The sequence below is a fragment of the Myotis myotis genome, unplaced genomic scaffold, assembly GCF_014108235.1.
Source record: "Myotis myotis isolate mMyoMyo1 unplaced genomic scaffold, mMyoMyo1.p scaffold_m19_p_3, whole genome shotgun sequence".
Lineage (NCBI taxonomy): Eukaryota > Metazoa > Chordata > Mammalia > Chiroptera > Vespertilionidae > Myotis > Myotis myotis.
In genome coordinates this window covers 148,716,842-148,738,222 of record NW_023416335.1, presented here as the reverse complement: position 1 = coordinate 148,738,222, position 21,381 = coordinate 148,716,842, and the positions used below count along the sequence as shown (strand labels likewise).

At 45.8% G+C, this 21,381-nt stretch overlaps 1 protein-coding gene across 1 annotated transcript in view; it reads left to right on the top strand.

Moving 5' to 3' along the window:
* The window catches only part of LOC118650620 (60S ribosomal protein L24-like), a 105,192-nt gene extending 84,515 nt beyond the window's left edge, over positions 1–20,677 (top strand). Inside the window, exon 2 of the mRNA XM_036298977.1 lies at positions 20,202–20,677. Coding sequence (XP_036154870.1) covers positions 20,202–20,677 — 476 coding nt within the window. The remainder of the gene's footprint in view (positions 1–20,201) is intronic.
* Positions 20,678–21,381: the final 704 nt, after the last annotated feature.

Here is a 21,381-nt window from a genome sequence, read left to right as displayed (position 1 = left end):
TCCAACCTAGCCATAAAACGCAGGCAGGGTTAGGCAAATAGGAAGGCTCAGAGAGAGATGGGAAACTATAGCAGCAGCAGCAACAGCGAAATCAGGTAGCACAGAAACGGAAATTATTGCAGGATCAGTGTGAGAAAAGCCTACAGCAATGTCATTCTGGAGGCAGGATGAGTGTGAGTCCCAAGGGGCGGCTGAGACCCAAAGGCCAGCACACTGTATATGATTCCACATGAGCATTCTTAGGTGACAGCAACTCTGGTGTGAAACATTTGTGATTGTTTTGTGCATGTCTGTTTAACACAACTGTAGTTCCAAGACGACAAGCACATTATCTGTCTCACTGTGCCCACTTTCGGAGCCCCCTGGGGGCACCCCTAAAAGATCACACTGCTTCCTCGCTGCAAATGATCTCGGAGCCTTTCAGAGTGATCAGGCGGGCGTGGGAGGGGAGATCTGTTTGCAGTCTCGGCCTTGATTCTGGTCTTCTAGATGTGTTTTTTTTAGAGTGACAAATAAGAAAGCTCTGTTCAGGGTTGTTAAAATAGAAACTCCTGAACTGGGTGTCAGGTCCCTAGGTTCCTGGACAAAGCCTGGCAGTACCCCACCCCTGGATAAAGTTACAGCTGATGACCAACTGACCAACAAGTTTCGTCCCTGGGTTGTCTGTTACCTAGGCCTACAGAAATGTCATCCAATTAGGACTGTCCTGGCTGGAGTGAGTGGGTATCACCTTTTAGTAAAAACTCAGTGTGTGAGAGAAAGAGATAGGGAAAGGGATAGAGGTGGGGAGAGGAAAGAGTTAGGGAGAGGGGCAGAGGGGAGAGAGGGTAAAGAGAGAGGGAGGGAGAATATAGAAAGGGGGAGAAGGCGAGAGGGAAGGGAGAGGCTCTGAATATAGGGAATGGATGAGATACAAAGAAGTTTTTTCAGTCCATTACAACTCTAATTTCTGCCTCCTTGGTTTCTGCTATTTCACCTCAAAACTAACTCCTCTTCTTTGGAGGATGTAATTGAATGCAGTGCCAGCCCAGCCATGGCTGACTTTGGATCCAGGCCCCACAAGCTTCTTTTGGGTGCTCAGTGACAGTGGAAATGTACAGAGCTCTTTTGTGTATGTGCCTGTGCTCTTTTGAAAATTCTGTCTTAAGTTACTTCTGTGAGCAGAGTGGCAATAGAAGATACTCTCCAGTAAGCTTGTGGCTGCAGACACACAGCAGGGCTGTGTCCCACCATGTCTCAAGATGGGATTTTTATCTATGGAACACTATCCCCTTTTATTTCGTCCACTTCTCCCTGATATTTCCCTTTTTCTTTTTGTTCTCTCAACAGACCATAATATGGCTCAGAAAGCTATGTTATTTATCAAAATGCACTAAGATATTTTTTTCCTTTATAAATTTAAAAGTTGAAAATTACAGCTTATTATTTGGTAGGCCTAATATATTATATTTTCCATTCTCCTATCCTATCTAATAAAAGAGAAACATGGTAATTAGCGTACGTCCACTACCCTTCCCATTGGCTAATCAGGGCGATATGAAAATTAACTGCCAGCCAAGATGGCGGCCGGCAGCCAGGCAGCTTAAAGCGAATATAAATGAGGCTTGCTTGCTTCAGTGATGGAGGAAACCAACGTTCCCCGCCTGCCTTGTTGGCCTCTGAGCTTGCAATTTGAAACATTGTTACAAATATAGAAGCTAAACAAAACCCCAGAAATCTGCTTTCAGCGAGCCTGGATCTCAGAGCTGGAGTTGATACAGTATTTCGATTAGGGAACACAAACAAACCAGATACCTGCTTTAAGCAGCAGAGGCCTCAGAGCTGGAGTCAGAGCTAAAGCTGGCCCAGAATAAAAAGAAAAGAAAAAAAGGAGCACTTGGGAGCTTCAGCTTCAGTCACCCGCCAGCCTGAAACAGCCCTCAGCCCCTCACCCACACTGGCCAGGCACCCCAGTGGGGACCTCCACCCTGAAGGGTGTGTGACCAGCTGCAAACAGCCATCATCCCCTTACCCAGGCTGGCCAGGAACCCCAGTGGGGACCCCCACCCTGATCCAGGACACCCTTCAGGGCAAACCAGCCGGGCCCCACCCATGCTCCAGGCCTCTATCCTATATAGTAAAAGGGTAATATGCCTCCCAGCACTGGGATCAGTGTGACAGGGGGCAGCACCCAAAACCCCTGATCACCCTGTGGCTCTGTGTGTGACAGGGGGCGGGGCCACAACCTCCCTCTCCGCCCTGCTCTGTTCATGACAGGGGAAGGCGCCCCAACCCCCTGATCAGCCCTGCTCAGTGGTTGATAGGGAGGAGCTCCCCAACCCCCTGATCGCCCTGCGGCTCTGTGTGTAACAGGGTGCAGCACCCCAACCCCCTGATTGGCCCTGCTCTGTGTGTGACAGGGTGCGGCGCCCCAACACCTCCCCCCCCACGAGCCCTGCTCTGTGTGTGAGACAGTGGGCGGCGCCCCAGCCCCCTGGTCGGCCCTGCTCTGTGCCTAATAGGGGGGAGCTCCCCAACCCCCTGATCGCCCTGCGGCTCTGTGTGCTACAGGGGGCAGGGCCACAACCTCCCTATCTGCCCTGCTCTGTTCGTGACAGGGGAAGAGTGCCCCAACCCCCTGATCAGCCCTGCTCTGTGCCTGATAGGGGGGAGCTCCCCAACCCCCTGATCACCCTGTGGCTCTGTGTGTGACAGCGTGTGGTGCCCCAACACCCCCCCCCCCCCACGGGCCCTGCTCTGTGTGTGACGGGGTAGAGCCATAACCTCCCCATCGGCCCTGCCCTGAGTGTGAGAGTGGCAGCGCCCAACCACCTGATCGGTCCTGCTCTGTGGGTGATAGAGGGTGGTGCCCCAACCCCCTCTCCCCCCACAGGCCCTGCTCTGTGTGTGATGGGGTAGAGCCATAACCTCCCTATTTGCCCTGCCCTGAGTGTGACAGTGGCGGTGCCCCAACCCCCTGATCGGCCCTGCTCTGTGGGTGATAGAGGGTGGCGCCCCAACCCCCTGATCCGCCCTGCTCTGTGAGTGACAGGGGGGAGTTCCCCAACCCCCTGATTGACTCTGCTCTGTGCGTGACTGGGTACGGAGCCCCAACCCCCCTAATGGGCCCTGCTCTGTGAGTGACAGGGGGCAGCGCCCCAACTCCCTGATTGACCCTGCTCTGTGCGTGACAGGGGGTGGCACCGCAACCTCCCCAGCGACCCTTTCTTGAGTGTGACAGGGGTCGGTGCCCCAACCCCTCAATTGCCCTACCCTGAGCGTGACTGAGGGTGGCATCACACCCTCCCAATCCGCCCTGCTCTGTGCATGACGGGGCGGTGCCCCAACTCCCCAATCGGCCCTGCTCCGAGCCTGACCAGGGGCTGCACCTAGGGATTGGGCCTGCCCTCTGCCACCTGGGAGAAGGCCTAAGCCAGCAGGTTGTTATCTCCCGAGGGGTCCCAGACTGTGAGAGGGCACAGGCTGGGCTTCCCCCTCCCTCCTGAGTGCACAAATTTTTGTGCACCGGGCCTCTAGTTCTAATATATAAAGAGCCAGGGTCTGTCACGACCTAAATGTCCAGTTGGACAACTGAACACCAGGCTAGGGTCCCAGCCGGTGCAGCGGGAATCAGTCCTGGGTTCCAGCCGCCCGTGGCGTGGTGGTGGGAGTGAGCTGTGGGAATGGAGCCATGTTGCTATTGGACTGGCCTCTGGGTCCTTCCCCCTGCACGCAGGCTCTGGGGAACCAGAGCCATGCTGTGATCTGGGAACCTTGGTCCCTCCTTCCACCCGCAGGCTCTGGGTAACCGGAGCCATGCTGCAATTGGACTGGCTCTTGGTCCCTCCCCACCGGCCTGCAGGCCTGGAGAACCAGAGCCATGCTGCAATGGACTGGACCCTACCCGAGGGGTCCCGGATTGTGAGAGCATTCAGGCTGAGCTGAGAGACCCCCCCCCCCCCAAGTGCACAAATTTTCGTGCACCAGGATTCTAGTGAGTCAATAAAAACCCCCAATCTCTAGCTAAATTGAGAGCAAATTTACCAAATTACATACTAGGAAGAGTTAATTAGTTGTTTTTGGTTTTTTTGTTTTTTTTTTTAAGTTTCTTGTATCTTTGCTTTTTGGGTCAAGCAAATTGAAATACTGATCCTTATATAAATTCGAGCAACGTGTTCAAAGTGCAGTCCATGACTTATTTACATGCCTCAGTATCAGTCTCATTAGCCACCCCCTTGCACACTCCTAAAAATAACTGAGGTCAGGACTCCATTGTTGAGCAGGAAAGAGCACTCTAGCAACATAGGGAAGAAACAAGTTTTCTATTTGTGCAAAGGTCTCCCAGGTTAACACAATAGCTATAACTACCATTTAAAAGCAAATAGTATATGTCAGGCATCATCGTCAGTGTAAGAGTGTGTATTTTTATTTCCTGCAACAGCTTCATAGAAATATTTTTCCTAACTTTATAGGTAAGAAAATTAAACCTCTAAGAAGTTATTTAACTTGCTAAAGTCCATGAAGCTAGAAAATGGCTAAGAATGCATGCTCCCAGAATCCCCTTGTTAAATGGACATGAATCAATTTGGCTCTTGATCAATAGATCTTATTAACGACTCACTTGCCCCCTCCCAGTTTATAAAGCACTATCACATACACTGTTTCCTCTCATTCACACCTCAGAACAGTTCTGTGAGTAGCTCATTATAATGCCACTCCACAGATGAATAAATTGAGGGCCAAAGTAGTGAAAATAGGACACCAAGTCAATCCTACGGACATTTGTGAATGTACTCTAGCTAAAGACCAATATACGATTTCAGAAGAGTAAGTTAAATGAGCAGGCTCCTCTCCAGAGAATTCTGATTGATCAGATAGGAACAAAATAAAAATAAATAACTTCCTCAACATTTGGACCCCAAAATAAATAATTTCCTCAACATTTGGACTGAAGGAGGACAGCAAGGGCCAGGATTGCTGTTTTTACAACCTGGATCAGTGCACAGTGGAGGCTGGTGTGTGTGTGTGTGTGTGTGTGTGTGTGTGTGTGTGTGTGTGTGTTTGTTTACCTGTGCACCTGATATTACTTCCCTGGCAGCCAAGGGTGCCTGAAGAGTGCTGAGGTTTTCCTTATCCTACCAGGGCTTGGAAAGGCAATTATCTCAGTGGGTTATAGCCTGCCCTGGAGTGTGTTGTCTTAGCTTATACCCTACAGAGAGGCCCAAAGGGATCCTCCTTTTAAGGGGCCAGCTTGGACCTTCCCAAGAACTGCCAGGCATTTAAGATACAGCCTTCACATTACCTACCTTACACACACTGCCCACCAAATCCTTCCAATTGTATCCCCAAAGCCTTCACACTCTTTCAACTCAAACATGTTGCCTGCCCACATTCAAACTGCATTGTGACAAAATTGATGTCTCTTTTTATAATTCAGGACCTGAGGGCTACAGCTACCTTAGAGAACTGCCTGGTGGCCAAAGAGAGAAATCTCTGTTTTAAAACGGCTTTTGCCAGGGGTTTTTCTCTGGGGACCATTCTATACAATAAAAGCCTAATATGCAAATCAACCAAATTGAGGAATGACCAGTTGCTATGACATGCACTGACCACCAGGAGGTAGACACTCAACACAAGAGCTGCCCCCAGTCTGCAGGCCCCAGGCCAGCCAAGGTGGGTGCCAGCTGGGGCCCCTTGATCGCCCCGCTGGTCGTCCACCAGAGGAAGCTGACTGGTGGTGGCAATGGGGGCGGGGCTGGTGAGTGGGTGGCACCAGGCCAGCCAAGGCGGGTGCCAGCAGGGGCCCCCTGATCGCCCTGCTGGTCATCCCACAGATTGGTCCCCATCACCGGCCAGGCCTAGGGACCCTACCCGTGCATGAATTTTGTGCACCAGGCCTCTAGTTATCAATAAAGCTGAAGAAAGAGGCCACACCCACCCTAGCCATTGGCAATAATGTGTATTGAGTATTATTACCTTGGGGTATTTTTGATTCCTTTGGGTATTACTGATTCTAGGAGACTTTTTCAAACCTCTGGGCCATATGGTTCAGCTCCTCTCTATAATGTCACAAGAACTCACTGACGTAATAGGAAATATCCACAAATCTGCATTTATGTCCAGAGCTAAAAGGGGTAAGTAATATTGCTTCTGACTGTGCTCAAATGAAATAATTATCTATGTTTACAATTTCTTTCCCAGCATCTGTCCCTTCCCTGTTATACTAGACCAGTGGTCGGCAAACTGTGGCTCGCGAGACACATGCGGCTTTTTGGCCCTTGAGTGTGGCTCTTCCACAAAATACCGACTTCTGCGCATGGGCCACAAAGTTTCAATCACACTGTACATGCACACCTGCACATGGTATTTTGTGGAAGAGCCACACTCAAGGGGTCAAAGAGCCACATGTGGCTCGCGAGCCACAGTTTGCCGACCACTGTACTATACCATTGTTTAGGAAATTGGCTTCTTGCAATGATTCTTGAAGCCAGAGCTATTGTCTGTGCTGCCTCTTCAAATTATTTTTCTATTGGACACTGCCCACCCGGGGTTGGAAGAGGAACAGGGTGTGTCTGTTCTTGTGTAATTGTTAGTACCGTCTGTGTCAGCACGGCTGCGAGTCAGCTTGCTTGTCACATGTCACCAAGCCTCACTGGGCAACCACTGGAATAATGGCCACTTAATCCAGCTACAGAGAAGCTGGAACCCTCGGGGAGCCGAGTGCCGCTCTTCTTTATGGAGAGGCTCTACCTGGAACTAGGCAATTACATCCCAAGTCAGCTTTTACCCAAATACACTCTGTTTAAAAAGAAGAAGAAAGGCGCCCTTGAAGGGTTAACACCCGGAACAGTTGGAAACTTGTTAAGAGAGTTTTTTTTCTTCCTAACACATTTTAGAGTTTAGGAAAACCTAGAAATGAAATGCCTAAAAAAAGCTAGTTCCTCTCCCTCTGTATTTCTAAATCATTTTGTATCTTTAAAAAAATCTGTGTGTGTAATCTTCAGGGAGGAAGGCAAAGAATATATATGCTGTCGCTGACTTCCTATTTTTAAATATAGTATTTTAATACCAACAAGTCAAACTTGCTATTTTGAAATTATGTAGCAACGATGCTGCACTTTAAAATAATGCAATTCTGAGCCCCCTTTCCATCCTTCCTAAAGTGTAGGGCCTTCAGAATCCCATCAGGGACTAGTGTTTTCTGGAGGCTGAATTCAAGTGTACCATTGCCCTATCTGTGTGCAGTAAGTAGAATTTGCTTAACAATCATATACTAAAACTCATTTTCAGGATGATTGCAACACTTACTTAAAAAAAGGACTTTCATCACATTTTAAACTATTTTAACATTTTTGTTTGAAGGCAAACAATTAGTGGACAGATTACAAAGCAGTAGCTCAGCTATGACAGATAATTTTTATGGATTACTTGAAAGCATCAAAATGTTTTCAAAATTCTGTAGTTTCTCACTAACTTACAATAGGCTTCCTTTCATTTATTTCAAATGGGTGAGATTTTACTGACGACTGAAAATGGGATACTCCTGGGAGGATTTCCGAATGGGGTACATACTTGGCTAACTATGTGGGTTAGTCAGATGGCAGAGCAGACATGGACCCTGCATTGAAGTTCTCATTTATTTGTAAGTGTAAATGTTTTTCATTTTTATTCTAAAAAATTTTTTAGCACCTTTAGGCACTGTGTTACACGCTGAAGATAACAGAAAACAAAACATACACAATGCCTAGGCTTGTTCTCATAGAACTTATAGTCAAATGGGAATAGAGAAGTTATCATCCAATACATGCTTTGATGGACTGAATTGTGTTCCCCTGAATTTTGTGCTGAAGTCCTAACCCTCAATGTGACTGTATTGAGATAGAGCCTTTAGTGAGGTAATTAAAGATAAGTGAGGTTATAAAGGTAGGGACCTAATCCGATAGGACTGGTGCCCTTATAGGAAGAGACAGCAGAGTGTTCTGGGTATGTGCACAGACAATAGGCCATGCGAGGACACAGCAAGAAGGCAGCCATCTGTGAGCCAAGGAGAGAGGCTTCTACGATGGTACTTGGATATTGGACTTCCAGCCTTCCAGAACTGTGAAAAAAATAAACTTCTGTTGTTTGAGCCTCCCAGTCCTCAGTACTCTGCTATGGCAGCCCAAGCTGACTAATATGATAGGGAAGTGCAGGGTTCTTTGGAGGCATATGGATGAAGCCCCTCTGCCAAATCTGAAGAAACAGTGGTTGGAGAGGGGTGATGGAGGAGGAGTGTTTTGGTGGCGGTTGCAGTGTAGGTGAAACCACGAGGCAAAGAGAGTATGGCCTGGAGATGTGAGACAGAGGAAAAGCAAGTTCAGTAACCTGGAGCCTAGAGGGTGAGGGTGCTGGTTCTGGAACAGATGAAACTCTGCAAGTGCATGACTTATCAGAGCTAGTCAACACAACCCAGCTATTCTTCTCTCTTGAGATCTCTTCTTTCCCCTTTGGGCTTCCATAATACCACATTCTCTTGGTTTTCTCTACTTTGTTGGTTACTCTGAGTCCCCTTTGCCTCTTCTTTCCCCTGCTCAACCTTTAAATATTAGAGTTTCCCAAGATTCAGTCCTTGACCTTTTTCTCTGCTCTTTTACATTGCTTCCAAATGTGATTTTTATCCAGTTACATGGCTTTAAATAGACTCTATATGTCTTGGCCTCCAAATCTCTATCTGCTATGACCTCTTCCTCAAATGTAGATTTACATGTTCATTTGATTCCTTGATATCTATCTTTAGTTGTTCAATAGATAACTCAAACATAATACTCAATTAGATAGAATGCTACTGGCTTGTAAAAGGTACTTATACATTGAAGTCTGCTTTCTTTTCTCTCTTCAATGCCCACAGTTACCTTGAGAATGAACCAGGCTAGTCTTCAAGAAAATGAGGGACCACGTGGACCATATGCCCAGTTAACATCAGTTGTGTAAAACCCAAATCATCAGAACTGCCCAGCCAATCTGTAGAGTCATAATAAATAACAAATGCTAGTTATTTTAAGTCACTAGTGGAAGGGGTGGTTTATTATATAACAACTAGTGGCCCGGTGCATGAAATTCATGCATGGGAGGGAGGGGGTTCCCTCAGCCCAGCCTGCACCCTCTCCAATCCGGGACCCCTTGGGGGATGTATGACCGCCGGTTTAGGCCCGATCCCTGTGGACATCTCTCTCGCAATCTGGGACCACTGGCTTCTAACCGCTCACATGCCTGCCTGGTCGCCCCTAACTGCCTGTGCCTGCCTGCCTGCCTGCCTGATCACCCCTAACTGCCCTCCCCTGCTGGCCTGATCTCACCCCAAATGGCCCTCCCCTGCTGGCCTGATTGCCCCTAATTGCCTCTGCCTCAGTCCCCATCACCATGGCTTTGTCCAGAAGGAAGTCGGGCATCCAGAAGATGGCTGGTCAACCCAGTCTAATTAGTATATTACCCTTTTATTAGTATAGATAGATTATATAGGATAGGATTGCTTAAATGGAGGAGAAAAGCCTTTTTCAGCAGGAGGAGATGCTCTTGGCAGACAAAAATACATAATCCCTATATCTGGACTGATAGCCAGCCATATGCCCTATACTGCCAAAGTGGTCATTAACCCCTAGAATGCTGGGGAGTGCAATCGTGCTCCTCCTGTCTTTCACCAAAAGTGCCGGGAGTGCTATCGCGCTCCTCCTGCAGTGTCACTATTAGATGCTAGTAGTTCACTCTTTATTGACAGATGGCACCTAAGTGCAGAAAACAAATGTAGTAAAGGTTTCCTTAAGTTTTTGAATATGTAACTTCATTTACTTGCGATTCATAATTTTTTTCCTAAACTGCTGTAAAATCAGCAAAAATGCCTTGGCAATTTTAGCATAGTTCCTAGGATATTGGTTGGCACTCAAAGGGTTAAAAAATTGAACCGCTTTCTTACGCCTTACACCAAACAACTGTTGCCCTTAAAGCCCCTCCTCAGCCCCCACCTTAGGTTCTGCCTTGGCAGTTCACCCAGAGTAGGTTCTGATTGGTCAGTTTCTATGCCAGTCAGTATCAAAGGCTCCTCCTCCTAGGCAGCCATTGGTTCCTCGCAGTTCACCCAGAGTAGGTTCTGATTGGTCAGTTTCTATGCCAGTCAGCATCTCCGGGATTATCAACGGGCCTGATCAGAGAGGCAGGGCTGATCAGCAGCCCCAGCGGAGGCCCGGAGGGAAACAGAGGTGCGGCTGCTGGCCAGGACCCGAGAGAAAGAGAGAGGCAAGGGCTGATCAACAGCTGCCATGGAGGCTACAGATCAGACCCTGCTTCTCTCTCCAGGCCTCTCTTTGGGCCTGATCTGCAGCCCTCTCCGTAGTCAGTGCTGGGTTGTGGTGCCTGTAGCAGCGGCAACCCAGCACTGACTGCAGGACTGACTTCCGGTTGGTCTAGCCTTCAGTCATTTTGGATGTTATGGACCCTGGATTTTATATATTAGAATAGCTCACTCATATGTGTGGAAAATTCCTAACCTTTTTTAATATAGAAGACTAGAGGTCTGGTGCAAGAATTGGTCTGGCCGGTGGTTGAGGCCGATTGGAGTGGTCTTTATTGGGGCCATCTCTATTGGGGCCATCTGTCCCAGTCCTGATTGGGTCCAATTGGGGACAGCTGGTTGGGGGAGGGACTGTGGTAGGTTGGCTGGCCGTGGGAGGTTGGCTGTGGGAGCACACTGATCACCGGGGGCAGCTCCTGCATTGAGCATCTGCCCCCTGGTGGTCAGTGCACGTCATAGCGACCAGTCAACTAGTCATTTGGTCGACTGGTCGTAATGGTTGCTTAGGTTTTTATATATACTAGAAGCCCGGTGCACAAAATTCATGCATGGGTGTGGAAGGGGGTGTCCCTCAGCCAGACCTGCACCCTCTCGCAATCCGGAACCAATGGCTCCTAACTGCTTACCTGCTGCCTGCCTGCCTGATTGCTCCTAACCACTCTGCATGCCTGCCTGATCGCCCTAACCACCTCTGCTTCGACCCCCACCACCGCGGCTTCATCCAGAAGGTCGTCTGGAAGGACGTCCGGAATGACATCCCAAAGGTCATTTGGCTGTCCAGTCTAATTAGCATATTACACTTTTATTATTATAGATAGACGAGGGGACACCTGAAGAGAGGAACTTGTGGGAGTAGGGGATTCCCAACTACATCTTCCAGGTCTGTCAATTTTCATTGCTGGATTTCTTGAGATGGATAATTTCTAAATTGGGCATGCTTCCCATAAAACATGCTATTATGGCTCTCCCTGAGTAAGATGGTTCTTCTGGGTTAGCTCTGCTAATAGAGCATCATCCTTTGATACAAAAAAATGTGTGATTGTAAACTTTCCATCTCTATGTATGGAAGGCTATGGTAGGGCCTTGCTGGAAGAAGGCTGGTTACTGGACTGAGAAATGTGGAAGCTATTAAAGGAGGCAGCACAAGGCTGTTCCATTAACAAAGGATCCTTAAATGGTAGCAACAGTACATGGACTGGTCCCTGTTAAGATGAATTTCCAGCAATTTCTTTGGCGATAACTCTTCCCTTCTCTTCTGAGAGGTCATGGCCAGCCTCTGGCCAGAGTTTCACATAATGGCTGCTCACTCTTTCCAGGCTACAGTGATGTCATTCATTTGCCAAAGGATTTTCATCAACCCCTAATTGCCTGCTAATCTTTACCCTCTGTTTCTTCCCCTATGCCATTGAATATGTTATAAAAATGCATTTTAACACCTAGCTTAGTATCCTTCATTGTTTCTTTGTAGGAAGTCTGGTGCCATCACTTGGATGTCTCTTGACAGACATAGATGTCAGAGGGGCCCCAAGAAGAAAACAACACACATTACCACACGCTTGATTCAGCTCTCATTGGTCCAGAGTGGCTGCAGCATGGTGTCCTCACTGACAGAAGGATCTACCAGGCTGGCTCTCAGGGCATGAAAGGATATGGTAGTTCTCAGAGCATGGGAACAATGTAATGCACTGCTTAATGATGGAGATAAATTGTTCTGAGAAATGTGTCTTTAGGTGATTTCATTGTTATGTGATCACAGAGTGGACTTACAGAAACCTGGATGGTATAGCCTACTACAGCCTAGACTATATGGTATAGCCCAGTGGTCAGCAAACTGCGGCTCGGCAAACCGCGGCTCGCGAGCCACATGAGGCTCTTTGGCCCCTGCAGTGTGGCTCTTCCACAAAATACCGACTTCTGCGCATGGGCCACGAAGTTTCAATTGCACTGTACGTGCGCGCCCACACGTGGTGTTTTGTGGAAGAGCCACACTGCAGGGGCCAAAGAGCGCATGTGGCTCGTGAGCTGCGGTTTGCTGACCATGGGTATAGCCTGTTGCTCTGAAGCTACAAGGTTACACAGCATGTTATTGCTGTATAACAACACAAGATTCAGTCAACCACAGGAGAAAAGGATGCAATCCAGAGATGCGCAAAACAGGAGAGGCATGAGGCCACTGCTGGTGTAACAAGGCATGCTGTTTTACAGCAAACTTTTATTTTATTTTTTAAAATATATTTTTATTGATTTCAGATAGGAAGAGAGAGGGAGAGAGAGAATCATTGATTGGCTGCCTCCTGCAACCCCCTACTGGGGATCGAGCCCGCAACCCTGGGCATGTGCCCTTGAACAGAATTGAACCTGGGACCCATTGGTCCGCAGGCCGATGCTCTGTCCACTGAGCCAAATCAGCTAGGGCCAAATTTTCTTTTTATAAGTAGAAAGAGTACACTCTACATGACGATGAAAAGTATCTCTATTACAAAAACCCCGTGGCTATGACACCGTCACACCTTAACGACCAAAGGCACCTGCTGAACGTCATATGATTTCTTCATGGGAACAAGTAAGTGTTGTTCTGTTCAGTTCTCATTTTCCAACGAAGGTCAATTTAAGTGCTTCTGAGAAGGAAAGGTTAGGGCAGGAAACTATTCTTATCTCCGTCCACAACTGTCTTCAAGGTGGGAGGGGCTGCGTGCGCAGCGAGGCGCACGAGGTGGGCGGGGACTTGACACTGGGTCCTGCGGTGTCCCGGGTCTGGGTCTCACACGATTTTGCGTGGTGGGCCTCTAGTCTATAATAATAAAAGTGTAATATGCTAATTAGACTGGATGTCCTTCTGGGCGTCTTTCTGGACGACCTTCTGGATGAAGACAGGGCTGCAAGGGAAGCCTGGGTCCCGGGTACTTGCCAGTGGCTGGAGGGACACCCAGGTCCCGGGTGCCAGAGGGAAGCTGGTGCTGGCAGCCAGGGGAAGGAAGGCCTATTCTTGCATGAATTTCGTGCATTGGGCCTCTAGTAGTATAGTAAATACGTAAACCAGTAACATAGTCTTTGTAGGGGACTAGCTCAGAGATGCGGTATGTTTCCAGTAGCAAAGGCATCTGGGAAATGTTGGAATCTCTGTTTAACCCTCTGTGACTGTAATTCTCTTTGGCCTGAGGCTTGGCTGACTACCTAGAAAACCAAATGCCCCCCAAAGATAAATGCCATGCCCCAGGAAGGAGGTTAATGAAAGTATAGAGTGTGGAAAACTGCCCAGTATTATCTGTTAATTTAGAAATGCATTGTTCTTTCTGTGGTCTCTGTGTCTACCCACCATGTGGTTTTACTATTAACTCCCTGGGAGGGTGTAGATTTCTTCCCAGCCAGCACTGGGAACAAGCAGCTGCTTTGCCCATGTATGTACGTTTCTCCCATTAGAGCTCTTATGGATTTGAATAAGGCTTAGTGTAAGTTCTTCTAAATTAACCTTGAATTTAGACTTTTGGGGCTTTCTCCCAACAGTCATTTATTAGCATTATCGAGTGTTATGTGCTGTACATGACTGTAAGGGCTACTTTTATATGACAGGCAATGCAGTAGGTGTGTTTACACCAGCATCACCACAAACATGTGAGCAATGTGTTGCTCTACAATGGTAGGGCACTGCCATAAAGACACCAGATGATAGGAATTTTCCAGCTTCATTATAATTTTACGGGATAACCATTGTATATGCAGTTCATTGTTGACCCAAATGTCATTATGCTACACATGACTGTATTTTATGAGGTAATTATTTCAAAGTGCAGCACTACTATAACAAATGTAGCTCACTGGCGAACTACATAGACTTTGGAATCAGACCGCCATGCAAATTGGTGTTTGTAATTCATTGGTGCTGTCTTTGTGGGCCAGTTCCGTAACCCCTCTACACCACTATGCAATGAAGACAACATCCACCTCCTAGAAATATTGCAAGGATTAAGTGAGATATAGCATGAAAATTCCCCAGCACAGTACTCATGCCTACTAAACACTAAGTAAGTGTAGGCGATGATAATAGTGATGACTTAAGATGTTCCCCAAAATATAGTCTACCCGATAGTAGTGTACTTGAAAATGTAATAGGTATGCTATGAAAAAAAGTTTTGGAGTGACAGAGAACATCAATATACTAAAGGCTCTGTGGGGTCGTGCAGCAAAGAAATCAGTTGGATTTTGTTTAACTTAGCTTTTCTCAAATTTATTTGAAGACAATCTGTTTTTTTTAAGCTCTTGGAATACCTATTACATTTGTGGGTCACTAGTGTCCCCCAGAACACTATTTGGACTATGCTGGATTATGAAAGAACTTTCAGTTGGGTGACTAGTTAAAAATCTTTCACCAGAAAGCAAAACAAGAGTTAAATATAAAGAAGATTAAGTGTAAAACCTGGCCTCGGTGAATACTGGCCCAGGGTTGCAGTTGGCTCTCGGCCGCTTGTAGTCTGGAGCAGTGTGGACCAGCGTCTCGGCCATCTGCTGTGAAGGGCAGCACGCAGTGCGGCAGGGCAGGCTTTTAAATTCTGACTCAGAATTTACTGTTCCAACTTCTGGCCTCACTTTGAAACGGCAGCTACCCAGAGCCCTCAGTGGCAGCTCAGCCCCAGAAGGAAAGCCCGGAGCTCTGTGCTGTCCTTGCTAAGAGCACCCAGGCCAAACCCTGGCTTTCCTTTTCAGCCAGGAATGGCCGCACATGTTTCATACTTTTGTTTATTTGAGTTTGTTTTGTAGGAAACCACATGAAGTATAAACCATGTTGGCCTATGCTGGTCTCAGTGTAGGAGAAGCCTCACAGAGTGATGCTTTTGAAATGAAAAATTATAACTCATCAAAGAATATATGATTGATTCCAAAAGCAAGACACCAAGGCTCTAATGGCCAACTCTTGTGAACAACAGGTGGCTATTCATGCTAGGGACTTTTTATTTTTCCAGGTGGAAGTTTACAGAGAGTTACAGAAAGTAGATAGGAGATCCGAAAGACAGAGTAAAAAGAAATATCCTTTTTTAAATAAGGAAAACGAAGTGTGTGTGTGTGTGTGTATCTATATATCTATGTATCTATATATCTATATATCTATATATATTTAAGCATACTATTGAATTGATGTTTAGCATAATATTGAGTTGATATAATGCTAATATTGAGTCAGTGAAAAGGAATTTACAAGGAAGGAGACACCAAATTACGTTTGTGATAAGATAGTCTGTATATTTTGCCACTAGGAACACAATTAGTCTCAGGCTTTATGCATCATCACATGACACAGAGAAACATGGAATTCTCACAGTTCACTTATGAACTGAGCAAGATTAAAAGTACAATACCAAGTTTTAACACAGATCACAAAGACAGACCCTTCCCCCAAAACAATGAAAACCAAAACGCTTCAGACACAGCCAACATTGACTTAGGGATACACATTTAAAATGAAGTGCAATACTAAGAAATTAAACCCAGCAGCCTCTGAAGAGAAAACTACAATGTGACCAAGTAAGGTTTACCATAGGAATGCAAGGAATGGTGTATTAATAGGAAATCTATAAATAAAACATTTCAAAAAGTCAGGAGAGAAAAATTACATAATCATCATAGCAGATGGTACCCATTAATGATTTAAAATATAGTAACGTGGGAATAGAGAATAGCTCCTTAGTAGTAGTTAGTAGAGATACTTAATGAAGACAGCAGAGCTTTTCCATTAGAATTAGAAAAAGGATAAGGATGTCTGGTATTACTTTTATTATTTGCCTAAAAGTTTTAGCCATTGAAATAAGATAGGAAACAAATAACAGTGTGATAGTTAATTTTGTGTGTCAACTTGGCTAAGCTGGTGCTGAGATATTTGGTCAAGCGCCAGTTTTGATATTGCTATGAAAGATATTTTAGATGTGATTAACATTTACACCAGTAATATATGTTAAAAGTAAGCAGATTACGCCTCATACTCACCTAATCAGTAGAAGGCTTTAAGAGAAGACTATGGTCCTGGAAGGAGAAAGAATTCTGTCTCTAGACTGTCTTTGAACTTGAAACTACAACAATTCTTCCCTGGGTTTCAGCCTGGTAGCCGGCCCTACAGATTTCAGATTTGCCAGACCCCACAATGTGTGAGCCAATTCCTTAAAATAAGTCTCTGTATCTAATATATACACACATTCTGTTGGTTCTGTTTCTCTGAAGAACCCTAATGCAAATAACAACGGCAAACGCCTACTGAAGGCTTCTATGTGCCGGGCAATGTATGTATTTTGTCATTTCATCCTCACAGTAGTTTTAAAAGGCAGGGTGATTTTTCTTCCTATTAGAAACTAATCAGAATTAAGTTATCTAAGAACTCATAGTGATGTCCTGTGCTAATTAAAGGAAATGTAAAAACCTACATTTCCTGCCCTTTTACTTTTAGGCAGATGACTCCAACCAACTCTTTATGGGTAAGATATCAGTGCTCTGAGACCATGCATTGATAGTAGAATCAATCTTACTGTCCTGGCAGTAGCCAATGAAATGGAACACAGGCTGGGAAGCAACAGTAGTCAGGAGCCATTGCAGGGATTTGGCTTGCACTTGACTTGTACTCTCAACAATCCCGTATTAGTTTGCTGTGGCCGCTGTAACACATTATCATAGACTCAGTGGCTCAGACAACACAAATGTGTTATCTCCCAGTTCTGGAGGCCAGAAGTCTAAAATCAAGGTGTCAGCAGGGCAGCATTCCCTTCAGAAACTCTAGGGGAGAATCCATCTCCTTGACTTCCCAGCTCCCAGAGGCCACCTGCATTTTTTGGTTCCTGGCCCTTTGCTCCATCTTCACAGTTAGCAGCACAGCATCTCCACATTTCTCTCTTTCTGACCTCTGCTTACATAGCTCATTGCCTTCTCTCTCTTATTTTGAGCCTTTTGTACCTTTTTTATAAGGACCTTTGGAATTACTTTGGGCCCACTGTAATAATCTTCCTATCTCAAGATCTTTAATTTAATCACATTTGCAAATTCCCTTTTGCCCTGAGAGTAACATATTCCCAAATTCCGTGGGTTAGAATGTGGGCATCTTTGGGGAGGGGGGTGTTATGCTGTCTATCTTTCTTACAAAGGTAGGTGAGAGATCCCATCATATCCTTCGTCTGCAGAATTGTCCCTCCTAACACATTGTTTGCGGGTAGTTTTTATCGCGCGCTAACAGGTGGTGCGGGCCATTTTTGCTAATTTTTTGCGCAAATGGCAACGTTCAGTAAAATTACGATAACTTTAGTTTATGTATTTATACGTTACCCGCATTCTACCGCTAGTCTATAAAAAACGTATGAATACGTGTCCTGCGCTCTACTACACTGGCAGAACGTATAAATACGTTTCCCGCATACAATGTGTTCTAATAGAACAAAGAGAAACTGGCCTCTCAGCTCCTTATTGTCATGAAACACTGAAGGGAACAGTGTTTTCCTGTTCCTAGTTCTCTAGCGAGAAGCCCATTGCACAACTCAGCTTTAGGGCAGCTGTCCCAAAGGATAGGAGGAATTTCTTTGCAACATCGACACTGCCTTCTAACCATCCCATAGACACGTAACATAAGAGGCTCTTATGAAACCAGAGAAAAACTTGGATTCATATTTTTCTCATCTTGTTGTTTGGCAAGGCTATTCCAAATATAAAAACAAACACCAAATTCATAGGGAACAAGATTAATAGCGATGACTTCCTTAAAGTTCAAAACCTATATAGGTGTTTTTTTGTTTTTTTTTAAAAAACAAAACAGAAACAGAGACTTTCAGTTTCTGGTTCCACATCTAAGAGGTCGCCACTCTGTCCAAACAAGTAAAAACTTGAATAAACTGAAAAATCAACAACTTGTCTTGTATCCCTAAGAGAGGGGAGGACACAGACACAGGGGAAACCGCGGCCGCCAAGACTGCAAACAGCCAGGCTAACACAGGGAGGCAGAACTTACAGGAACACGTGGGAGCCAGTGCCAGGGCAGGAACACTTAAACTGGAACCAAAGACACGCTGGAGGCTCCTCAGTGTGGACACCTCTGAGAGGTAGAACCCTGGGACTCTGTCACGGGAGCCCCCACAGTTCTGTGAGATTTACCTCCAGGAGCTCAACCAAGCTGTCACAGTAAATAAGGGAGAAGAAGCTCCTGCTTCCAGCAGGGTGAGGAGACAGCCATTTTGAAAGACCCAAGCACTCAGTTCTTAATAAGACCTGACCTCAGGGAGACTAATTGCCTAGGGCCTCACCTGCTGGGTATTTCCAGAGCCTAACTGGCCTGGGGGAAGGGAAACACTGAATGTTAGCTCCATCTGGCCATCCTGTCCTACCTGAGGGGGAGAGAAACTAAGAAGCACTTGTGAAGCTCCAGACGCACAGGCTCCCTGAGACGGAGGCCTCACCCCAGGGCTGCAGAGCCCTCCCTCCCCCGCACAGCTACCTTGCTACAGGCCTGCTTACAGCAGTTCAATCGACCTGGTCCATCATGCTCACTAGCAAGAAAAACTCACAAGACATACCACAAGGCAAAAAGTACAACTTGAAGCGACAGAGCAAACATCAGAACCAGACAAGGCAGGGATGTTCGAATTACCAGACAGGGGATTTAGAACAACTGTGATTAATATGTGAGGAGCTCTAATGGATAGAGTAGACAGCTTGTAAGAAGAGAGGGGCAATGTAAGCAGAGAGGGAAATGCTAAGAAAGAACGAAAAAGAACCAAAAAACAGGGTAACAGAAATGAAGAATGACTTCGATGGGCTTATTAGTAGACTGGCCTCAGCTGAGGAAAGAATCTTTGAGCTTGAGACAATTTGAGGTAAATAGAAACCTCCCCAACTTAAAAGCCAAGAGAACAAAGACTGGAAAAAACACACACTCATAATATTCAAGGACTATGAGACAACTACAAAAGATGTTACAAACTCATAATGGGAATAACAGAAAGAAAAGAGGGAAAGGAGCAGAAGAAGTACAGTGGGGCCTTGACTTAAGAGTGTCCCGACTAATGAGTTTTTCGAGATACGAGCCGTCTCTCAGCCAATATTTTGCTTTGAGTTGCGAGCTAAAATTCAGATTACGAGCCAGCTTCAGATACCCCACCGCTAGTTGGCGCAGCGAACGTCACAGTGAATGCCACAACATCAGCCCAGCATCACGTTTCATTGTAATGGTGAAAATTATTCATATTTCATATGAATAATTTGAGTTACGAGCTCCATCATGGAACGAATTAAACTCGTAAGTCAAGGCCCCACTGTATTTGAAACAAGTCACTAACAATTGCCCCCAAATAAAGTCAGACACAAAACACAGATTCAAGAAGCTCAAAGAACACCAAATAATATAGATGCAAAAAACCCCAAACAAAATACCCCAAACTGGCACCTATGCATATCATTTTCAAATTACAAAAGATGAAAGATAAAGAAAAACAATCTTGAAAATAGCCAGAGGAAAACAACGCCTTACCTATAGCAAAGATAAGAATTATATCCAGCCGAAACCGGTTTGGCTCAGTGGATAGAGCGTCGGCCTGCGGACTGAAAGGTCCCAGGTTCGATTCCGGTCAAGGGCATGTACCTGGGTTGCGGGCACATCCCCAGTGGGAGATGTGCAGGAGGCAGCTGATCGATGTTTCTAACTCTCTGTTCCTCTCCCTTTCTCTCTGTAAAAAATCAATAAAATATATTTAAAAAAAAAAAAGAATTATATCCAACTACTCCTCAGAAACTGTGCAAACAAGAAGAGTGTGGAGTGAAATAAAATGTTAAGAGAAAAACCTTCACACTAACCTAGAATTCTGTACCCTGTGACATTATCCATCAAAAGTGACAGAGTCTCCTTCTCTTCACCATCTTTTCTGCTCCCTGGTGGCCACAGCTGTGAAGGCCAAGCTGTGCAGTTTCAGTGGGTACAAGATCTACCCCGGACACAGGAGGTGCTACACCAGGAACAACGGGAAGGGTTTCCAGTTTCTTAATGCAAAATGCAAGTCGGCATTCCTTTCCAAGAGGAATCCTGGGCAGGTAAACTGGACTGTCCTCTACAGAAGGGAGCACAAAAAGGGACAGTTGGAAGAACTTCAAAAGAAAAGAACCCACTGTGCAGTCAAATTCCAGAGGGCCATCACTGGTGCATCTCCTGCTGATATAACAGCCAAGAGGAACCAGAAACCTGAAGTTAGGAAAGCTCAACGAGAACAAGCTCTCAGGGCTGTCAAGGAAGCAAGAAATTTGAAGCAAACATCTGAAAAGGCAGCAATGGCTGCTGCTAAGGCTCCCACAAAGGCAGCACCTAAGCAGAAGATGGTGAAGCCTGTGGAGGCTTTTGTTCCCTGTGTTGATGGAAAATGCTAAGTTGGCAGATGAGATTCTTAAATAAAGACCTGACTATAACTGAAAAAATTAAAAAAAAAACAGTGACAGAGAATTAAACACTTTCTCAGACAGATAAAACTTGTGGGAATTTATTACCAGTAGAAATAAATGTGAAAAGAAATTCTTTAGAGAGAAGGAAAATAATATAGGTCAGAAACTTGGATCTGAATAAGGAAAGAAAGAACGTCAAAGAAGGAATAAGTAAAGGTAAAATTAAAAAACATTCATTTTTCTTATTTTTAATTGCTCTAACAGATAACAGTTTGTTCAGAACAATAACAACAACGTATTCAATTATGTATGCACTAGAGGCCCAGTACACAAAATTTGTGCATGGGCTGGGGTCCTTCAGCTCGGCCTGTACCCTCTCCAATCTGGGACCCCTTGGGGGATATCCGACTGCCTGTTTAGGCCTGATCCTGCAGGGACATCCCTCTTGCAATCCAGGACTGCTGATTCCTAACTTCTCACCTGCCTGCCTGCCTGATTGCCCCTAACTGCTCACCTGCCTGCCTGCCTGGTTGCCTCTAACTGTTCTCCTCTGCCGGCCTGATCACTCCTAATCTTCCCCCCCCCCCCCACTCCCATGGCTTTGTCCAGAAGGATGTCCGGTCTAATTAGCATATTGCCCTTTTTATTAGTATAGATATTTTATATATCTACACTTATGCATGCTTATATAT